At 44.2% G+C, this 22,938-nt stretch overlaps 1 protein-coding gene across 1 annotated transcript in view; it reads left to right on the plus strand.

Annotated features, from left to right (window-relative positions):
• Positions 1 to 22,725, plus strand: part of LOC142558578 (uncharacterized) — a 192,449-nt gene extending 169,724 nt beyond the window's left edge. The window contains exons 69-77 of the mRNA XM_075670711.1: positions 1,710 to 1,910; positions 5,184 to 5,287; positions 6,363 to 6,485; positions 10,043 to 10,152; positions 11,799 to 11,946; positions 12,919 to 13,131; positions 15,986 to 16,040; positions 16,802 to 16,963; positions 19,369 to 22,725. Coding sequence (XP_075526826.1) covers positions 1,710 to 1,910; positions 5,184 to 5,287; positions 6,363 to 6,485; positions 10,043 to 10,152; positions 11,799 to 11,946; positions 12,919 to 13,131; positions 15,986 to 16,040; positions 16,802 to 16,963; positions 19,369 to 22,586 — 4,334 coding nt within the window. The 3' untranslated portion in view covers positions 22,587 to 22,725. The remainder of the gene's footprint in view (positions 1 to 1,709; positions 1,911 to 5,183; positions 5,288 to 6,362; positions 6,486 to 10,042; positions 10,153 to 11,798; positions 11,947 to 12,918; positions 13,132 to 15,985; positions 16,041 to 16,801; positions 16,964 to 19,368) is intronic.
• Positions 22,726 to 22,938: the final 213 nt, after the last annotated feature.

The following is a 22,938-nucleotide window of genomic DNA, read 5'->3' on the forward strand; positions in this document are numbered from 1 at the left end:
ATTTTGTTGGTTTAAGCCATTCAGGCAGCATCGCACCTGTCGCGTTCAATTTATTTTCTCTGCGCCCACGTCTTTACTAACAGGCTGTCAGCCGCCAGGCCCAGGAGCAGCAGACGCGGTGGTTGATGCGTGTAAATGTTGGCGTTGTTTACGCCAGGTGGAATGAGCCTTCATGTATTTACTTTCCATTACCAAAGTAACCCGGCTCACAACCACACAAAAAAAGGAGCTGCGGTTCTGTCATGCTTATATGTCGGCTAAGTTCAAATAAGTAACGAAACACTCACCCTGTCAGCTCACGCACAATGAGGGGCCAGTGACGCTGGAGCGTAGCGTGAAGCAGAGATGGCTCTTCCTTCTTTGTTTTTTGAACGAGACCTTCTTTAACAGTTAGGCGTCACCGGCAGGAACATACACGAATTATTCAAGACGTGCTCGGTAGACGAGCTGCGGGGGACAGTTAGGACAAAAATAAGCGAGAACACAAATACACATTCAGGATGAGCGTTATTTGCGCATGTTCTCTTTGTTTTTACGTGTTTTTATATTAGTCTGCCGTGTAAAGTGACGCTACAAGTCTTAGACAACCAACGATTTTGTTTTGTCCGGCTGCTAGCTACACGTCATAACTCCAAGGCTACACGCACCCCACCGTGCTCAGTTTGCAAACGGCGTGTACGCCTGCTCAATAGAAAGTTCAGCAAAGCGCAATGCTAGATGGGCTATCCGGATCAAGAGATTTGAAGAGAGCGACCGGTGGTTGCTAAGATACTCTGGCATGCTCAGATTTCTTCGTGCAAACGATGACGGTTAGTACAATGATATGCTAATATTCATCCCTTGTGGTTGTGGCGCTAGTTATTATGCTTTAGGGAGCGGTTCCTATCTCAATAAACATATATCCATTCATATCTAGTATGATTTAGCTTTGTAAATTTCCAAAAGAAATCCTATTTTGTAAATTCATGAGTGCAACACGTCTCGTGAACCTACATGATAATTGCGAATCGTATGTAAAACGCAATATAGCATTGAAACTGATACATTTTCAATGTCAAAATGCCGTGCGCGTCAAGATCAGAGGACAAAACGCAGGAGAAATGCATTCCAGCGCTAGCTGAACTGCAACATTTGCAGGACCTGTAGACACTAGGGCCAGAGTTCCTTCGAGTAATTTTTGTAGGAAATTTTGTGCACTTTAGTACTGTTCAAGTCAGTATGCTCAAATTGCAAGCTTAAGCGCAGATACCGTAATTTCACTAAAGCTACGCTGAAATCAAATATTAAGTTAGTCTTGCTTAGCGCATCTCCGGAATACCTTGCAGATTAGTTACTGTTAGCGCGAGCTAAGACATGGCGAGAAAAGATGTACAACGCGATGAGCAGATGGCGATGCTACACTCTAGAATACGCGCACGAGCTCCCAATTACGCCACCGATTTTTACATCATATACATTAGGCCCATTAAGTGTGCCGAAGCACACAGAGACAGCGAGAGAGCGAGCGTGTGTTTGTGTATGGACCGCATTGCAGCAAAGGAAATAGACTGACAATTTTAGTCTATAAGAGAGCGTATACTTTCTCTCCACAAAATAACAATTTATAAAGAGAGCTAAAGACTCTGCAAGATGTCTACAGACGGTCCTACAGGCTGTCCAACTTCATTTTTATAAAAAATCTAATAAGGCCTGATCTTTCTACCCTGCAGAGTGTGACCCGGCGCTCTGCCCGGCCGTGGTATGGCCCACCGACCTGGAGATTGGACAGGAAGTGGTCATGACGCCACAAGGCTGCTGCGCTACGCTCGAAGCTGTTTGTTACCCGGAGAAGTGCCCGCCTGAGCCTTCTTGCCCTCCCGGCACTCAGCTTGTCGCCACGCCGGGGGCATGCTGCAACAACTACAAGTGCAGTGAGTGCATGCTTAAAAGAAGCACAGATTCATTTATTCGGTAATCCCCAGTAAGCGCAATGCAGATTGCGCAACAGTCTACTGAATATACAATGAATAAGTTTCACGTGTTAACTGTTTGGTACGCGATGATAGTTAAAAACAGTAACATTTTTCGTGCCCCTTTGCTTCCTTATATTCGAGCTGGCGTTTTTATATTTTTGCCGGTGATATCTTCCGCGTTAAGGCTGCCTCGTTGAGACTTTACAGCCTTCTGTCTTTATTGAAAGACATTTGATAAATATAAACGGTTCTATGGCGTAGAACGGTATCTTTAGCCGTATGATTTCATGTTCTTTGTATCATGTCAATGACAAACCATCCCGCAAGCATGCCTGGCTTTAATTACATGGGGACGTCGTTTGCAGTTTTGCTATGTGGTGGTTATTTTTTTTTTTCAATGCGAGAATACGTTCTTTATCGTAGTGCTCTATCGAACACAGGCGACCCAAAGTTTTCGCTTTATTTTGACTTTCATGCCATTGATATATAAATTTGTTTTGAAGCAAGTTCCCACTTTTCCTGAAGACAAGCTTATGTTAAAACAGCCCTGAAGAGTAGAGCAGTGTTTACTTGAAGATGTAAGAACTAAGAGGAAGTTCATTTATGTAAAGGAGCGAAAAACTTCGTGAAAACACGCTTTCAGTTCATTCAAAAATAGATGAGCCTATCCAAATCTGAAACGCACAAACCCAAAATGAAAGGCAAAGCGGAAAGGCACTAACACGAAATATAAGAAAGAAAGAAAGAAAGAAAGAAAGAAAGAAAGAAAGGAAGAAAGAAAGAAAGAAGCTAGCACACTATAAAATTGCGTTTACATTGAGACGAAGCACGTATTTATGCTGAGATCACAGTTTGCCGCTGCCATATTAATCGTCCGCTATAGCTGACTTTATCGTGAGGCCGTTCCTCTACTAGACGGCTGTGCCCTGCCACACTATGCTGGCCACGAAAGAAAGCCTAGTCTGCTTCGACGGGACAAGAAGCGCAGCAGCAAGCTTGATTGGCCACAGAAGGAAGCCTTCTTCGGAGAGTAGACAAAAAAAAAAGAAGAGGCTGTAGCTATTTGCAATTGCTGTGAGGGTACGTTTTCTCTTTGTGCGCTGGCACGTGAGGATAACTTTGAACGCCTAGCACATACAGGATAGTAATATTTCCGAGCACGTTCCTGTTTCGTGTGCATGCGCGTGCGCTTTCAATGAAAAGCAATGAATTTACTTCCGAGTTCCCATTGTGCAACTTCCAGTATGTAATTCAGGCCAGCGCTTACCATATTCCGCATTGGCGTCTCGGTTCAGACGGCGCCGTCAACGTTCAGTCTTGGTCTCTTGGTTATATAATTATAAATGTTGCTCTAGTGCTGCAGAAGTTGATCAACACACGCAGTCTTGTCGGCATATCCATATTATAGATAAACACATTCGTATACTTGTACGTCCATAAATGTGAACGTAAGCCGTCAACGCAAGATTAAAGAAAATACATAGTGCGTTTATTTAAAACTATGTTTAAGTTAAGAAGCAAACACAACCTTTTGGTTGCAGTCGTTATAGTGCATTTAACAGTGCATATTTTGTAAGTGTGCGCGTCTTCTCAAGAACAACTTTGTGAAGCACACATCGTCGCCCTCGTCAGTTAGAGTACTGCCTGTTGTGACCTCCGAAATACATGCACTGACGCCACCACCCTTGACCCTATATGGCCCGCAAAACACCGTACAAATTACCAATCGTTGAAGCTGCACAATAGCGCAGTAGTTAGCTCCTGTAAATGGCCGTATAAGCACGAGTTCGAATCCCAGTTGTGAGGGTGGTGGACATAGTTTCGGATTGCTTTTCTCTGTGGTGAGAGTAACGCTAAGGATTAGGAGGTGTCCTGACGACGGCTACTTGACGACGATGGCCATCCTTGTCAACCCAACTACGAGGAACAAGTTTCCAGTGGATTTTTGGCGTCGGCCGATTTTCATGCTTCGTTAGCCAAATCGGGCGTAGGCGCTGTGATATGGCACGGGCAAACTTTAGCTTCGAGCCAACGTCGCCCTCGGTGTCACATTATTCTTGACGACACCGGCTGACGCGGAAGCTCTGACCGAAACTTCTTTCTGGGGGTTGGGGCTAAACGTGTAAGATGAATGGACACAGGAAACTCGGTTTAGACTGCTAGCAAAAACGGTTGGTTCTAAACGAAAAAGAAATGCGATAGCCTGAATCAAAGCGCTGTCCAAACACTCAGCTTATGTGGAGTGAAAAGAAATGAGAAGAATCAAAATCCACGGGAAGAATTATCACGATGAGGACACGAACAATGGCTTTGAATATGCACAAACGATCGAAAACAAAGTTTGGAAAACGTGGCGGCAGAGAAAAACTTCAACTTTATTCAGGCGATGATGGACAGCCTGGAAGGTGATGTCTTACATTGATCGAACAGTTGGACACGCACTGGACCACTAGATTTCTTGCTCCACTTGTCCCATAAGGTTTTCTTTAAACATCTATCAGAACACTCAGCACGCATTCATACATAACAGCGTCAGCTGACAGGAAAAATTTGCCCGTTCAATCCAAGATATTTTGCAACTTTCCTCTATATTTCTGCATTTAGAGTGTTTCCGTAGTGTTAAAGAGCCTCATTGGTATCTGCGCTAAGTTTATTTACTATCTGGAACTTTTCACCTAAACATATCTACTGTGCTGCCTGTGAAGCTGCTTTGCAATATTGTTAACTAATATAGTGTTCGTAGACACCCGAAGTGGAAAGTTGTGAAAGTTTAGATTCATTCGGGTGTACCTGTCCATTCTTCCAAGGTCTCTCACGACATGAGTAATTACCTATTTACACATGCTCTACAAGCGATCTCAAAAGCTGCAACCAGCTAATTCCTATTCGCGTGCCTCTACGGATTGTTTCAAAATCATCCATGCACAAAACCGAACACAGAAAGGACGAAGGAGGTCATGACAAACAGTTTCCGGTATCTCAGGTGCTAACAACTTGGAATACTTGATAAATTTTTGCACGTGACCTCACATAGAGTGAAGGCGTTTCTAAGCCTCGAACATAGTCTCCTTAAACACGAGAATTTCTAAGGTCAGCATCGCACGAGCGCACCAATGACCACCACGCAATCACTGCAAGCATTTTGGCCTCTTCCACATGAGCTACATTTAGTACAAAAAAAGAGTTGATCATTGTTTGTGTGTGTATCTCTCTCCAACTTCCCCGGTGCAGAAGCCCCCGAAGGAGTGTGCCTGTATACACACCAGTACGAAGTTAACGACGAAGGCAAGGAAGTCCCGGTCGAAGTGCACCGCCAGAACGTGTCTTTCTATGAGGTACGTCGGCACAACCTGTCGTAATTCCACACTTCCTTATTGAATTTAACGATTCATTTACCATTCGTGCAGATTGATTACGCTGATCCTCTTGTCGGCTGATAAATCGCTTGAATAATTCGTTCACAGAAATTCACAGCCGAAAGTAACTCTGGAGATATGATAGGTGCCATCAAGGATGGCTTCGGATGAATTTTAACCACACGAGGTTCTTAAACACGTATGTTATTCCGAGTATAGAGCATTTACGGCATTTTGTCCGCTGTGAACTCTGCGGCCATAGTCGGGAACCCAAGCGGGCACCTCGGGGCTCAAGCATAGATCTCCGTAGATAGGAACCTCCACGGTGGGTAAGATGACACGGACAGGACAATAGGCAATTAATGAAAGATAAAAGCAAAGTAATATGAAAGAACAAGAAAAAAACAAAAAGAAGAAAGAACAAGAAAGCAACGGGCTCACGAAAAAGTACCTGAGGAGGGAGGCGGCCTCTGATGGTTCGGAACGCTTGTCAAAACGTTAAGAATGACGACGGCGCTAGGCGTGTAACTTAAACACACAGTGAGCACAGCTCAGGACGAAGTACCTGAAGAAACGCCCGATGAATGCAACGCCTGAGTTAGCGCAGGCATCGCACGGTAGCAGTCTCTACACATGTGCTCAAGCACTGCTAATGACTCGAAAAGGTCCTTGTACACTCCATCGACTGTTTCACTAGAAATAAGTTTCTTTGCACCAACGTTGCTTGTTTTTATTTTTCGCTGCGAAGTGCGAAAGCTCGCACTTGCGCTTTCATGTACCGAGTCGATCACACTTGTCTAGAGCGCTTGAGTGGTTAGCTGCGAAACAAAGGAAATGAAATCTTATCGCAACTGCGCTCTTAGGGGCACTGTGCTTGTGCCTGTGCGGGGGTCGCATGTGTATTCGACGGCGCACGAAGGCAAGCATTAATCACTGAAATTGAATATCTGCCTTCGAATTTTGCTTTATTTCCTCCACGCAGCACCGCTCGGGTGCTCTAGACAATTGTGATCTATTCTGTACATGATATGAGTATCATCTTTTCTTCATGCAGGCTAATAGTAGTTGGAAGGACGGTCTGTGCCGAAACTGCTCGTGCGATGGCTCCGGATCTCAGTTCATGGCACGATGCACGCACGAGACCTGCTACGAGAGCGCCGAGCTGCCCGACGACAAGGTCGGTTTGCAGCGACGTGATGCTGATGATGATGTCAATGTTGTTGTAGATGATGGTGACGATGATAAGGGTGGAGCATCCACTTTGAAAATGGAGATGGCACATACCACCAAGCACGTTTTCTTTAAACTTCCTGGTGTATGTTTATATTTATACATATTTATACTCCATGCCACATTATTCTTTTTGACAGTGCTTACAGCGCACCGATAGGACAGGCAGAGTGAAAGAGCGCTCAATTCCAAGTAACACTTATTTTCATGAAAGCGTGCATATATACTATGGTCGAAATGAACAAGGCAAAAGAGAGCGGCTAATATTATCAGTCAACTGTCATGTTTGAAGCACGTTCCTCCCATTAACTCAAGCCCGGAAAGATATTCAAATTCGTGTTTTGACAGCGCAACGGAAGCTCAGCTAACAAACACGTCACCCAAGTTATTCATCATTCCAGTCTGGGTAATTTCACGAGTAAACTGGGTCCTGTGCGTTACTACCACTTTTCATTCATTAAAGTGAGGCGCGCATCCGCGGACATGGCAGTGTTCTTTCATTCAGCTTGTTTTTTTTTTTTCCTCATTGTACGCGTGCGCTCTGAACACCATCAAAATACACCGTTACCAATCTCCAAAACCCTTGAACTGCTTTACCCAGTGTAAAAAGTTTACTTTATTGCGTGTTATCTCTTCCTTTGCGCCGCCAGCATTCCAGCTGTTTTCTCGTCTTCAAATCGACAGTTTGCTTGTGTTGCCTCAGTCAAGCCTACTGGATCTACGTATACGCTGGATGAATGCTTTGATATTCTATGTATCAGTGTACCATCTTGTTGAATTAACGCAAAGTTTCCTTCAAAAGTATCACACTTCTGCTCTGAGAAGGGGAGGAAACTCTTCACCTTAATTGCTTTCTTTCTGCGGCCGCTGCTCTGCCTGACTCACGTGCAGCGTAAATCAAACTTGGCCGGCCCACAATGTTTTTATTCAATAGGTCAGCAATTAAAATGAAAATGCGTCGCAGTTCTCGCTTTTTCACAAAGTTCGGCTTAGTTTAGATGCACGTAAAGTATACACATGCTTGTGTATTCCGCCAGGAAACAGTATTTGGGGTTGTCCCCAGTGCAGCATACAATACTGCAGGGAAATCTTCGCCGAGTTCTGACCTTCAAATGAAGGCACCACATTTGCTCTTGCAACAGTTACTTGAAAATCTGTATGGACAAAAAAGCTAGAAGTTAAAAGGCGTAAATTGGCTTTGGCAAATACGCTAAAAAGAAATACAGAATTAGGATGAGAGATGTACAAAGCGACAAAAATGCGACTAATGGGCGTATTATTATCTTGAGTGCATATCAACTTGCCCTTCACGCGTAAATTAATTGATCAGCTAGCCTAACCACCTAATCATATTCCTAATTACCTCATTGTACTGGACCAAGTACCATCGTAATCATAGATGACTTTGATACTTTGTCACTCTCCCTACGTTTCTCCTGAAATAAAAGGTGATTTTTATTACTGGCTGCAGCTACATAAGTAATTATATTGTTGTTAGTTCAAAATGACCTGAGGGCAAAGGAAAGGAAGCAAGGGATGGGGTGGAGGCGAAGGAACGCTTGGATATATTGCACAGCACGCTATCTTAATTGTGCGTACGCGTAATTTGTTTCCTGTTCCCTTTTCTTCCTTTAGTTGCTTGACGTTCAAAATTTTTATGACGCCTGTAATTAAATGTGTCATTTGTAGGCTGCATCGTTGAGCAGCTATACTGTTTCAGATTTTAGAAAAATTGCCGCTATGTTCATGCATAAGTGCGTACTGCAAACCAATTTAGCTGCAATTTCAATCGTTGGAAATGATAAATTTTAGATTCGCTCATACTTGGGGCCTGCTGCTTGTCGGTGAGTAAGTAAATTTGGCAATAATACATTCATTTTGACAACTAGATTCTTCAGAGCAAACTGCTGCCAGACGGCATCTAGTATTATAGAAATCTTGTCTGGGCAATAATAATGTTCAGATTTATTTCTCATTTCTTTTCGCTCTTCGTACTTGCTCGTTAGTTACAGTGGTACACCCGCCTGTATTATCTCGAGAATCTCGACGGACCATAAGATGCGAAAAGACTATAGTGATAGGAAACATTACATTACACTAGGTTTGGGCTCATAGGTTCCATTTGAACACAATATCTCGTCTGGTCACATAGGTCTAGCCTTGGGCAGAAGTTCTGTTTGCACACCAGCCAGTACGTAAGCACACCTGTACACGTAACTATTTATTTTATGCGGCCTCTTGGGTCTCGTGTGGTTCAGATGGTTGCCGCTGTTCAAAAAATACGGACCAATTGACGTTTTGAACGAAAATGGTAAAAGACAAAGTTTGTACGAAACTTTTTCAAGCACATTTCCGTACCCGGTAGGTTGTATAGCCAACAGCCAAGCGGAGCTAAAGGCTCTGTATTCAGGAGTGGAACGTGAACGACATGTCCTTTAGTTGCTTTACGCTCAAAATTTTTATGACGTTAGGCGGCCCAATTGGAAGTCTGCGCACCCGTTCACTTCCACTTTTTTGTATGAAATCAGAAATCAGAAAGCACGCAAGTTGCGTCTTGCAAACTCCTAAAGCTAGTTGCTAGTTCAAGGGTTCCCAAACTGCTTGAGAAACCTACTGAATATAGCGTGTTATCTATAAACGTAGTTCACCCTGTAAATTTTATTATGCCTGCCTAGTATATCACTGAAGTAGGGGCATTAAATAGACAAATCTTTTCTTTGTAACGAAGGCAGTAAAGTACAGACAATAAATAGTGATAACTGTTCTCTCTTAGTATCAATGAACTGCAGAAGTAAATTACCCTGTTCTTTAATATTTGCTCTGATGTTAAAAAAAGAATTGGAAGCGGTGTAACGCCTTACTCATATTGTGTAACTTGGAGCTTGTAACAACCAATACACACGCACATGCTGCTACAGCCATACTTTTCTTGATGTAGCGTGTGTTTAACAGTAGTCATTGCTGAAGAGGAAATTCCCACACTTGTGTACCTTTTGAAACAGTGGCGAGAGCAGTTCTCACTAGAACTGGTGCATAGTTGATAGTAAAATTGGCTGCGCCAGAGGCACAACCACACAAGAACAAATTGACAGAGCAAGTGCAAGCGCAAGCCCTGTCCAGTCAATGTGTCCTGGTCTGGTTGTGTTTTTTGTCGCAGGCAATTATTCTAACAGGGTAGGTGCTCCGTGTTATGAACTCTGAATTGCATATATTTGTGGAGATCTTGTTTATACAACGTGTGCACGTCTATAAGAAGTAGGTAATGTGAAGCGCGGTAACCTTTGACCATTAGTAAAAATTGCAGTGATCTTTTTTTTTTAATATTGAGAAGGAGAAACAGCCTTCTTGAGTGCTGTAAGCATCATATCGTCGGAGTAAAGAAGCGAACATACTCCAGAAAACCGAGAAATGTCCCGATAATCATAGAACACTCCTTCGCACTAATCGACGCAACATATTTTATGTCCCTACTTATTGTTCACTCCCCGTGTACTGTTCACCCAGGACTACTACTTGACTGTGCTAGACGTGCCTCTGCGCTGCTGCCCCACCATCGTTCGGCTTTTCTGCAAGGACGACTACGGCAACATACGCGAGGCAAGTACGAGCTTCGTGTGTTCAGTGAGAGATACAACAACGATCGCGCATAGCTGCGCTTCGGCACAACAGGACTGCATGCTCGACAACAATAAGTGCACGCCAAGGAAACGTTTGCCAAACTTTGCTCCTTCATCTGCCTTCTTATTTGTCTCTAATTCTTCTGAGGAAAAAAAGTTACGTAGCCCTCGTTTCCAAGGGTGAACGAGAATGTTCAGGAGCAAGTGATGTTATTGGAGGAAACTTTCTTCTGCGCTATATTCGAGCTTTCTGATGCATCATACAAACGAACTGGCCTTCAAATGTTATTTCGAAGGCTGAAATGTTTCACGTTGCCTTTTGATCAGGGATCACAAAGGCTTGAAGCAACAAGTAAGCTCTTTGTGGCGAGATGGATTGGATTGATATGTGAAGGGGCGAGTGCCAGTGTTGTAAAAATAAACAGCACATTCATTCAAGCAGGACAGCTGCCAAAATTGTAGAACTCAGAGGTGTTCTTGCACAACCAATACGCGTGTGCTTAACAAAGCAAGAATCAGCAATGCAAAGCGTTAGTGGATAAACAAAGCTTTCTTGCCGATTATTTGGCATATTGTACAGACTAACTACAATCGGCTTTCGCCAAAGAAGATTGTTGTGGCCTTGTGTTAATCCTAATATATTGTCCACCTATTGTGTTTCATTTATATCGCCACAAAATACTATTTATAGCTAAAGTTCTTATTAAGTAATCTCATGAAGCCGTGCCTCAATTGGTTATCTAAAACATGCGGCACTGTTTGAAGAAAGTAACTGCACATTCCACATGTGTGAAACCCATAGAAAGGAATGTAATTCTTAGACTCCTTCTGTGCTTGTGTCAATTATTAACAAACAAAAGCTTTCGTCAATGATGCCTTCTTTTAATGTTTTTGTCACTTCCTCACCTTTCGTCTGCGCAAGGACAGAGATAATGTTTCCGAAATTTGAACCTGAAGCCTTTAAGAAACGGTTCCTGCTTAATAATTCCGAAAGAGAAATTTAATTTTTCATCCTTGTGCGAAAAAACTTCCTCTGCAAATAAAAGAATCGCCAGTGAAATATTCTTCCTTGGTTGGCGAATGGTAATGAACATATATAGCCCACATTCATGGATGGAAACAGCTAAGGTATCCAAATCACTTCACGGTGTCAAACTGAGCAATTTGTATACGCGACTCAATATATAATCATCTTAAAACTTATTGTGCGCAAACAAACAGGGACGAAGAATAGAAGAAACACAAGGACGAGCGCTTCCAACTAGGCCGACTCGCAGTCTTGCTTCAATATATAAGTACCGGAATTCATGGCACGCTATGCACTCACAAGAAAGCCAAAATTAAAATAAATGTTCTGGTGTGACAGAGCCGAGTGCGTACCTTTCCTTGTGGGGGAAGCATTACGTTTGCTACTAAAATTTTTCGAGAGCGTGCACTCAATGTCACTTCAACTTCCTTTTTTTTTTCTTTTCGCCTATGCGCACTAGTTGTATCTATATCTGACTTGCTACGATATACAGCTAAAAACGCTCATGGTTTTGATAATACTGGCTAAGTTCACCTAAAAGGTAATAACACAATTACGCACTTCACCACCTTGCCGCAAAATCGCTTTTACCGTGAAACTGCTACTGTAACAGCAGTTCATGGTTTGGGCATTGTAATATTACGCAGCCAGGCGACGTGTGGCAGTCTCGTGAGGACCCTTGCCAGTCGCACGTATGCGAGAGAACCGCCGCGGGAGAAGTGCACAAGGTTCTTCGCTCCATCGTCTGTCCCAAGTGTCCAGAGGTGAGTCATCTGTGTGGGCGCTGGGTTGAACCAAAGATGGCCTTAGTGTCTTGGCAATCACGTAAACGTTGCTCGGTGCTGCTCAGTCTAAAGCAGGATGACAGCGACTCGCTCTTAAATGTGCGACAATCAGACAGACAATATCAGGGTACCCAATATGCAGCTGTATATACTTCCTCTTCCACAAAAAATACCGATTAGATCAATGTAGAGTTGCGCTCAAACGGCACAAATATCAAGTCTAAATTGAATTTGCTCTAATTATGGTCGCGTATTACATCAGCGCACCTGTTGCAGATAAACATTTATTCTACTCAATCATTTGCATCAGCCGATCGACTCTAGTGGTTTCTGACACGAGCTCGTCAAGACAACATTTGTATACCATGCGCAAAGTCAGTCGATTGAGGAGCTATCATTCACCACTTAGCTAAAGCGTAACCCCGCCTTTCGTTGCCGCCAGCGCATTAAACGTCCCCTCCCCACGTCTTGCTTCTTTAAGCATGTTTTTTAGGATGAGCTGTTTCTCGTGATTTCGCACGTGCGACTTCCCGAGCATGACAAATGGCCATTCGGACCTCTCGTGTATGAAATGTCTTACTGTTCCGAGGAATCGAACTTTCCTGCGAGACCAACGCTGAGCATTTCATGGCCGCCTACTTTCCTTTCTTTGTATTTTTTTTATTGAATCGAAAGTTAAACTTAAAAAAATGTTTTCATGTGATAGTCCCTAACTTGTTTCATTTTGTTTTGAACAATGCAAGCTATATAAGTCTACGCAAACAATGACTCTCATCTTTAGGCGCCTTGTAAATGCTGTAATCAGAGCCTCCACGTTCGGTCCATATGCAACGGGAATACAAAGTATGCAGTATGGTATTTGCATCTCTGAAAAACGCAGGGGAAGTTTAAGTCGTGTAAAAGAGTCAATCGGTGGTCGCTAACGATACCCCGTGGTTTCTGGCAATTCAGAATTCACAGGAAATTGCCCCGGCTCCGGGAGAATGCTGTTCCCGCTGCCAGGTAGTGGCGTGTGACGAAGCCGGCACGCTGCACCCGGTAGGCACTCGGTGGAACTCGACCACCTATCCGTGCTACGTCGCTTCGTGTGAGCAGCAGGGTGACAGCGTACGCACTGTCTACAACAGCCCTTCCTGCCCTCCTGTGCCCAAACGGTGCCCTAAGGTGAGCAGGACGCAACCTACTTCAGCCATAGGTCTGCAGAATAGACGGAAATTTACTCGCCAACAGTTTTGTAGCCTATGTGTTCACTCATACTCACGTGCACTAACATTTGTCGACACTCATCCACGGTGCTGCTGATGTTCACTCACGCTCACAGTCGCTTCCATTCACACTTATGGGCAGCTACTCACGTTCATACTCGCGGCAAATTCCAGCCACCGGCACTCAGTCACATGCATACGCGAGAATACTCATACTGACGGACGGTCACTCATCTTAATACGTCCACTCACTCACCAGCACTTACTTTCCTTCCTGCTCACGTTAACCGAGACTCACTCCTGTTCGCACTCACATTCACTCACACACTTCAACAGTCACTAACGCTCGATCAGATGCCTATAAAATGAGTGCAGGGTTAGTACGATGATGAAGAAATTGCAGTCACTGACCAAGTCAAGGTAAAAATAACACAGAGACGTTTCGACGAACCTTCGTCGAACTCTTGACTAGAGTGACTACGAGTAATTGTACTCTTAAGTATGCAGGCTTATTGTTTCAGCCTCCTTTCTAATATAATAAAGGTACTGCTGATGTCGTTGTCGCTCCATCTTATGTCGTGCTCAGTTATCCTGCAGCAGGTAAGACAGATAAAGAAATGCATGTCAGGTCGGCCTGCAAGCAACATCGAACACTTTCTGTGGTCGGGTCCAATCTACCTTGGTGAAACCTTCTTGAAAATCCATAGATGAAATACGTTACAAAGGCATGCCTGCAACACCTTTTGTTTCCAGATGGATCCACCTTAGCCCGAAAGGAAACTTCACGCTTTTTTCTTGCGATTCTCAGTCAAACTCATTTTCTGAACAGGTGCTAAACAGTACAATATCACTGCAAGAGGCAATCAAATATAGCAATTGCCGGCCTCGATTGCGAAGCTAATAGATTGTAAGCAACATCGCACTAACGGACGGAGAACAGACGGAAGAGACGGAGACATCGTAATACAGCCTTTAGAGCGCTGCTACTTACAATGCATTAACAACTAGCCCTGTAACACACATTGCGCCAGGTTATGTCCACCTGTCGCTAACAGATCAGCACCACCGCAACCTCCACAATTTCCCTCAAAAAAATTTCATTCGTCTCGCGCTCTGTCTCTGACTCTGCTCTGATAAGGAATACATTGCAGGAGTCAGACCCATATTTATTCCACATGGAAATTCAATGCCAGGAGTACAAACACTTCTCGTGTGAGCACCAAATATCTCCAAAGAACGCCTGCAAAAAAAAAGTCATTGGATGGTGCCACACACGCGTCACTTTACCGACTTCCATCTCATAACTACTATGTCGACTATCTATTCCCTGAATTTTCTTTCCTGTGAGGCAACGGCAAATAATCGTCAATTCAGTGAGCTCCTCATGCCTGAATAATCAGCTATCAAGTATATTGTCTTCCCATTCTATACACGCTTCACTGACCCATTAAGTGGCTGTTTCTTGAGAAATCAAAACAATTGACGTAAAAGCAGCGAGGCAAAGTATTACCAAGAGCACCTTCCTAGCACTTCGACCAATCGCCGTCCACCTTTTCCATGGCAGTAGCAGCGGTCTCTCGAGGCTTATCTCAAAGCTACCTCATGGCCCTCATTTCCAGTTTCTATCAACCCATATTTTCAACTGTGGGTTTTAGCATCGGCTATTCGCCAGTTCAATCGTTGGTCTATCAGTATTCCCAAAAATCTCTTACGCAAGAATTGTTCGCACATAAACTTTCATCCAATCCTGATGCTGGCAATATCATTAGCGAAGGTTACCGCTCAATGGTAAGGAGCATTTACCAACGACAAGCTTTGTGAATTCGGCCCCAGGTCTACGTAACTAGCTTATTTCATGCACTGCCTTGTATAGCCAGCACTCAACTTTCTCGTGGTTTGCATGTTGTTCGCCAGAGCATGCTCTTCTCATGCAAACGTGTCTGCATGAGGAATAACGCGCACAGCGCTCTGTCCTGTGCTCTTTACTCACTCGTCCTGTGTTGCGCAGTTCCTGTTTTTATTCTAAATATTCTGCATTTCCGGCACACATGCATCTTTCTGCATGTAGATGTTAGTGCTACTCTGAGCACATTTTATACGAGGTTGACTATGTAACAATGAGCAAGCGATAGCTTTATAGACGGTAGACTACACCCCTCCACCTCTACAAGACAGACATAGACAGTCTACTAGTAGTGAAAGTCCCGGTTCTTGTCAGATCACAGAAGCGGCATTAGGCTCATTGAGGGCTCGGGAGAGAGACGATCTCTCTTGCGATACGAGCTTGAATGGGACACAATTTGTGTTCTGTGCTCAAAGCCAGTCGATTCAGGCACTATCATTGGTCACTCAGCTAAAGCTTGACCGCGACTTTCGTTGCAGCCAGTGCATTAAACATCTCCTTCCCACGTCTCGCCCTTTTAAGCATGTTTTGTATTTCCATGGCAGAAGGAGAGCTGACAGCTTTCATTCTGCCATAGAATGTTACAAGCATTCGCCTTGAATGAGACAGTTAGTAGTGAAAACATATCTTTTGGCCAGTTTGTTTGTAATGGCTAGCGAACGGTGCCAGGGAATCCCACGGACGACCACTCTGTGATCCGTAGTGGCACAAGGAACGACGCATCAAGACGGTCACAAGGCCTTCGTGTTCACTGTTTGCAAGCCGAGGCAGTTACACGATGTCGAACATTCGAGAGGCCGTCGCTTCCTTGTCCCTCACGCCACCCTCTCCACGCATATGCACTTATTCACAGCAAAGACGTTTTATTTGATTATAGAAAATAAAGCAGATTTTATTTCTGAATTTGCAGGACATGGTCGTATGGGATGAAAATCACTGCTGCCAAAAATGCAACATTACTACTGGTAAGAAATGACCCCTGTTTTTCTCACGTACGTCTATATTATGAATTGGCGCCCGCTCATGCACTGGAGGAGTATTTCATCATGAAAAAACTTCCGATAATTTATCAATGCGGAAGGAGTTTGCTCACTAGTTCTGTTGGATTGGATTTGAGATGTCGGAATTTAGGGGGGCAACAACAATGGAACGGTGTGTTTCTTCTTCTCATGCATCAAATTCATTATCCATGCCTGTAGCTGTAGCAATGGGTGAAACTGCTCGTCGTAATTGCCCAAGCAGGCACAAAGGGCACCATGAGTCATTAAATTACGCACTGGCGTTTTTTATTACCTAATTTACTTCCCAGTAGATGCCAAGCCTTGATAAAGGATGAAAAGTGTTATCGTATGTTCTGTCCACCTTATGTTGGAATTCGATTTTTTTCACTGAACACATATGCACCAAGTTATAAGTCTACAGAGCCATTCACCAGAACCATCAAGTGACACTGTAGGCTCATTAGACTGTGATGTAACTATACAGTAGAATTGCTTTACTGCAAAGCATCAACAGTTCACTTTTCAACATAACGCGTAGTCACACCTCTATGGCAGCTTTTGACGTCGGGCAAGGTAAAATACCGAAAACAAAATACTATGTAGAATAACACGTCATGTTGCCCCCTGTGGTAGCACATAACCGTTTTACAATGGGTCAAAGAGACGCATAAAAGATTTATGTCTAGACAACTAATAAGTCATCATTTGAACCATTCTTTGTGCAGTGTCCGAAGAAGTCTGCTCGCCTGCACCTATGGACCTTCAGCAAACCCTCAAGAAATTCACGTACCGCCATCAAAAGTGGGGACTTTGCATCAACACAGAGCCAGTTCAAGGAGCGATGGAGTGTGCCGGAAACTGCGAGTCACATGCTTATTTTGCAACCGGTAGGTATTGCCCCTAATGCCTATCGTAGCTTTGGTGCATTATCTTCTCATGCAGGAGAAGTTCTTGTATAATTACCGATCTTGGTCAAGACGAAGAAGGTATAATCTAGCTAAGCCACGCGTCCTACCTCACTCCTTGCTCTTGATTTTTTACCAGGCCAAGTTTCATACTGAAAGCACTGCAGAAAACATGGACGTGCAAAACTTAAGCGCTTGTTTCGGATTCTCACTCCTGTTTTTGGCATTGTTCTTAGAGCAAAACCTAATCGATTAGCCCAAGCCAACATCTGACTGTCAAAGTTACCTTAAGAGGAAGGTACAGCTCGGAGCCAACTCTGATTTTCCCATTCAAATGTGTGGGAAACGCAGAAATGTATTCTTTGAGACAACCGCTGAACCGATTCGAATGAGATTTGTTGCACTTAAAGGAAAGAAATGAAATTCTAGGGACTCTAAGAAGCCTAATTGAAGTAGGGTACTGCAATTTTTTACTAAATTTTCGTAAGATGCAAAGTCTCCAAAAAATTTTAAACGAGAAGTTTACAAATCCTTAACTCTGCACGAAAAATAAAAACGGTTATTGCAGTTCTGTTGACTGCATCCGTTATACGCTCTCAATTGGAGAGACTTTATATATAATTTTACTGGCTACATAAATTTGTGACAGCGTTTACACGGGTTTTGAAAAGCTCCTACTCACCATTTAATGACATATTTCAGAACAGTGCATAATACATCAAGTTTTTCCGTCATAGATGTTTTATTAGGTGCAGTTTACAGAATTCTTATATAGCTTTTATTGCTAATTTGCAGAGTTCTAACTTGATAGTAGATTTCTTGTAACTTTGCAATTAAGAAACCTCTGTTAAAGAAGTTGACGGCTTCAATAAATAATCTGCTTCCTGCAGTCACAAGATTCGAAGGTTTTCATTTAAATGCAGTAAACCTCATCAAAATCGGTGTACAGGTTGCTGAGAACAATGATTTCTTATTTCTCTTGTAATTAGATAGAAGCTCCCGAGCTAATGCTCCGTCTTAATCTTCACTAATAGCGTTCAGAGCTAAGCTACTTTCGGAGCACTTGGCTATGTCAGCTATAAAGGACTGCAAACACCATTAGCATCCACAAGTGCCTGAAATATCCGTATCAGCTTATGTTTACACGTGAATATAATACATTTATTAGAATAATAGGAGTGAGTTTCTTGATAGCCTACTGATCGCTGGCGCCTGTTCAGCAGCGTGCACTTCCTTGTCTGATGTTCCTTAAGTGGCTGTTTGTAGTTATGTGCACCTTCCGGTGTGCACACGTAGCCCACTTTCCATTTTACAATCTGTGTAGTCTCCTTTGCCTTAGAACCCGTGTGCGGTAGCAGACCGCAAGACCACACTGCAGTTCTCATCCTTTCATTCTACCTCTGCGTCCCAGCGGCGCGGTATATGTGAAGCTTCCATGAGTATGTTTGGCTTTACGCTATAGCTAAAGTACTTGTAAGACAAATGAGAACAGCATGACATAGCTTGAATGAATGCACAAATATTTTTATTACGTTTTCTGCTAAGCTAAGCGTGCTGTTCACACAGTTAAGACGGCTGCTTCAAGTCGTATTGTTACCATGGAGAGTATCTCTCATCACACAGGATAGTACACGGCAATATAGCAGATGAGATGGATGAATGAAAACGCGCCTTCAAAAAATAAATAGGCCGAGTAAAATATTCCAGAATAAACGAGCTATAAGAGAACCTATTTTTTTACACATGTGAAGTACGTGCTGTCAAATTTTCCTACCCTTCATTGGTCACTGGAGGTTACCAATTTCCGAGCGCAGTAGGCTGCCTAGACTGTCGCAATCCAAGCGTATAGTCTGAACTACGTTCAAGCATATTTAATGTTTCCTGCTTATTTGCTAAAGTACGCACACAGCAGTGACAAATAGTAAACACCATTCAAAACAATTTAAAAGTCCGTCACTTACTTCTGCTCAAGTTCGCATCTTCATTATTCTGTATGAAATACAGAAACTATTCGCTGATAGCTCCAATACAAGTCTGCTGAGTGCATTCTTAAATCTTTACAAATGTGCGAAGAAATATATTATTGAAATAATAGCTACCTAGACATCTATACTGAAATTAGTTTTTGCTGTAGAGAGCAAATATCACAAGATGTACCCAGGTCAGATTCAGCCTTCGAATACACACAAAACTCATCTGTAGGAAACCAAAGCGCTGCAACGAAGAAGCAATAAGAAGGAAAAGAGCACATACACGCGCTTATACGCGAGCTTGTATGCCTTGTTTTACTTCTTCGTTTTCAGATGTAGCAGTGCCCTAGTTTCTCAACGACAACAAGCTATCTTAACTATCTGTTCTAATACTGAAACTTTCGGCTACTCTTGCAGGCAATGCAGACGAGCTTCACTCCGACTGCAAGTGTTGCAAGCCTTCCAGCTGGAGTACGGTGAAGATAGAACTCAGATGTCAGAACGGGAGAAAGCTGGCGGGAACGTTCAACCAGCCTATTTCATGCTCCTGTGCGCCTTGCGTGCCATATACAAGAGAGCGAGAAGACCTCCCTGGCAATCATGGTTTTCCAGGCGTCAAGGTTCCCTTAACAAACACAAGTATATATAAAACAATGCAAGGGGATCAGCCTCCTCCGGATCAGGAGGCGAAAAAACCAAATATTGAAGCCGAAGCGAAGCCATATAATCCCCAAATTAACGTTCCCATTGCTCAAAAGCCATTCAGTCCAGAAGAGGAAGAAGAAAACCCAATCAAGTTCGAGCCAATCAGCCAAGTTGTTCAAGATCTCTCCAAACCGGAAGACATACCAGCACCAAGCCTTCCAAATGCGGTAGAAGCAATTGTTCAAGAGCCTTTCAGGACTGAAGACGTCTCAGAACCACCAAAGAGACTTGAGCCGATCAGCCAAGTCGGTCAAAAGCCGTACAGACCAGACGCTGAACAAGAACCGAATCCCAAAAACCTAGGAGGTCCTACCACCCAGGGGCCATTAAGATCAGATTACGTGACAGAACTGCAGAATAGGCCCGAGTCCACTAACCAAATACAACAGGAACCTTATACAGCTGAATACCTGCCAGAACCAACATCCGGGAATCCACTAGGACCAATCGAACAGGAACCGTTCAGGCCAGAAGACGTGACGGAACAGCCAAAGGAGCCCGAGTCTAACAACCAAATTGTGCAAGAACCATACAGGCCTGAAGACGTTCCGCAACCAACACCAGCGAAACCGGAAGGACTGAACACCCAGGAGCCATCTAGGCCAGAAGTCATGACAGAACAGCCACGGAGTCCTGAGCCTATGAGCCAAATTGTGCAAGAACCATACAGGCCCGAAGACGTCCCGGAACAAACACCAGCAAAACCGGCCGCTCCAATCGCACAGGAACTGTTCAAGCCAGAAGACGTGACGGAACAGCCAAAGAAGCCTGAGCCTATCAGCCAAATTGTACAAGAGCCATACAGACCTGAAGATGTTTCAGAGTCCACACCAGCGAAACCACTAGGACCAATCGCACAGGAACCGTTCAAACCAGAAGATGCGACGGAACAGCCAAAGGGGCCTGAGCCTATCAGCCAAATTGTACAAGAGCCATTTAGGCCTGAAGATGTTTCAGAGCCAACACCAGCGAAGCCACTAGGACCAATCGCACAGGAACCATTCAGGCCAGAAGACGTGACGGAACAAACACCAGCAAAACCAGCCGCTCCAATCGCACAGGAACCGGTCAAGCCAGAAGACGCGACGGAACAGCCAAAGAGGCCTGAGCCTGTCAGCCAAATTGTACAAGAGCCATACAGGCCTGAAGATGTTTCAGAGCCAACACCAGCGAAACCACTAGGACCAATCGCACAGGAACCGTTCAAGCCAGAAGACGTGACGGAACAGCCAAAGAAGCCTGAGCCTATCAGTCATATTGTACAAGAGCCATACAGACCTGAAGATGTTTCAGATCCCACACCAGCGAAACCACTAGGACCAATCGCACAGGAACCGTTCAAACCAGAAGATGCGACGGAACAGCCAAAGGGGCCTGAGCCTATCAGCCAAATTGTACAAGAGCCATATAGGCCTGAAGATGTTTCAGAGCCCACACCAGCGAAGCCACTAGGACCAATCGCACAGGAACCATTCAGGCCAGAAGACGTGACGGAACAAACACCAGCAAAAGCAGCCGCTCCAATCACACAGGAACCGTTCAAGCCAGAAGAAGTCACGGAACAGCCAAAGAAGCCTGAGCCTATCAGCCAAATTGTACAAGAGCCATACAGACCTGAAGATGTTTCAGATCCCGCACCAGCGAAACCACTAGGACCAATCGCACAGGAACCGTTCAAACCAGAAGATGCGACGGAACAGCCAAAGGGGCCTGAGCCTGTCAGCCAAATTGTACAAGAGCCATACAGGCCTGAAGATGTTTCAGAGCCAACACCAGCGAAACCACTAGGACCAATTGCACAGGAACCGTTCAAGCCAGAAGACGTGACGGAACAGCCAAAGAAGCCTGAGCCTATCAGCCAAATTGTACAAGAGCCATACAGACCTGAAGATGTTTCAGAGCCCACACCAGCGAAACCACTAGGTCCAATCGCACAGGAACCGTTCAAACCAGAAGATGCGACAGAACAGCCAAAGGGATCTGAGCCCATCAGCCAAATTGTACAAGAGCCATATAGGCCTGAAGATGTTTCAGAGCCAACACCAGTGAAACCACTAGGACCAATCGCACAGGAACCGTTCAGGCCAGAAGACGTGACGGAACAAACACCAGCAAAACCAGCCGCTCCAATCGCACAGGAACCATTCAACCCAGAAGAAGTGACGGAACAGTCAAAAGGGCCTGTGCCTATCAGCCAAATTGTACAAGAGCCATACAGGCCTGAAGATGTTTCAGAGCCAACACCGGTGAAACCACTAGGACCAATCGCACAGGAACCATCCAGGCCAGAAGACATGACGGAACAGCCGAAGTGGCTAGAACCTATCAGCCAAATTCTGCAAGAACCTTACAGGCCCGAGGATGTTCCGGAATCAATACCAGCGAAATCTGCAAAGCCTATTGTCCAGGAACCGTTCAGGCCTGATGATGAGCTTCCCAGGCCGCCTCAGTCATTCAGTCAAGTTGTCCAAGAACCCTACCGTCCAGAGGATGCACCACGGCGCAACTTGTCCAAGTCAGAACTGCCGATTGCTCAAGAGCCTTCGATTCCGGAAGTACTCAAGGAACAAGCTCGACGACCAGGGTCAATGAGCCAAATATCACAAGAACCATATAGGCCGGAGGATGTTGTGGAACAACAGCCACGGGGTTCGTTTTTTCCTATAAGTCAAGAACCATATAGACCAGAAGACGCAGCAGAACCTAAATCTTTTGGTTCGTTTGGCCCAATCGCCCAACAGCCGTACAGACCAGAAGATGCCGCAGAACCTTTTGACTTTGGACTCGGTCAGTTTAGTGGGCACGAGGCACCTGTTGCCCCAGAACGTGCTGGACAGACAGAGCAGTTTGCTCCTGGACACCGAAAAAAGGCACGAGGAGGATCTAAAAGAAGCAAGAACAGGAATAGAAAACCCCTCCGTGATATCTAGAGCTGGATTCTCTTTGAAACAACTTCCGCATCTCATCATAACTTCTGAGCATAATCAAAGCACAAACTTGCCTGCATTGTTTTTTACCATGAAGTGAATATGTCCAACAAGAAATAAAGTGTTTTCCTTATGTCTGTGCTATCGCTGGTACGGAGTCATTTTATTACGATAGCAATTTTATAGTCATGGTAGGGGAACTGTTGCCGTTGGCGTGGGGGCTCAGATTATATATATATATATATATATATATATATAACTAAACCTAAATAAAGTCTGACGACCACTTTCGAACACAGGACCTTTAGCGCAGAAGCTCGATACTTTTACCGTTAGATCACACACTTTTTCTTCT

Source organism: Dermacentor variabilis, chromosome 9, assembly GCF_050947875.1.
Source record: "Dermacentor variabilis isolate Ectoservices chromosome 9, ASM5094787v1, whole genome shotgun sequence".
Taxonomy (NCBI): domain Eukaryota; kingdom Metazoa; phylum Arthropoda; class Arachnida; order Ixodida; family Ixodidae; genus Dermacentor; species Dermacentor variabilis.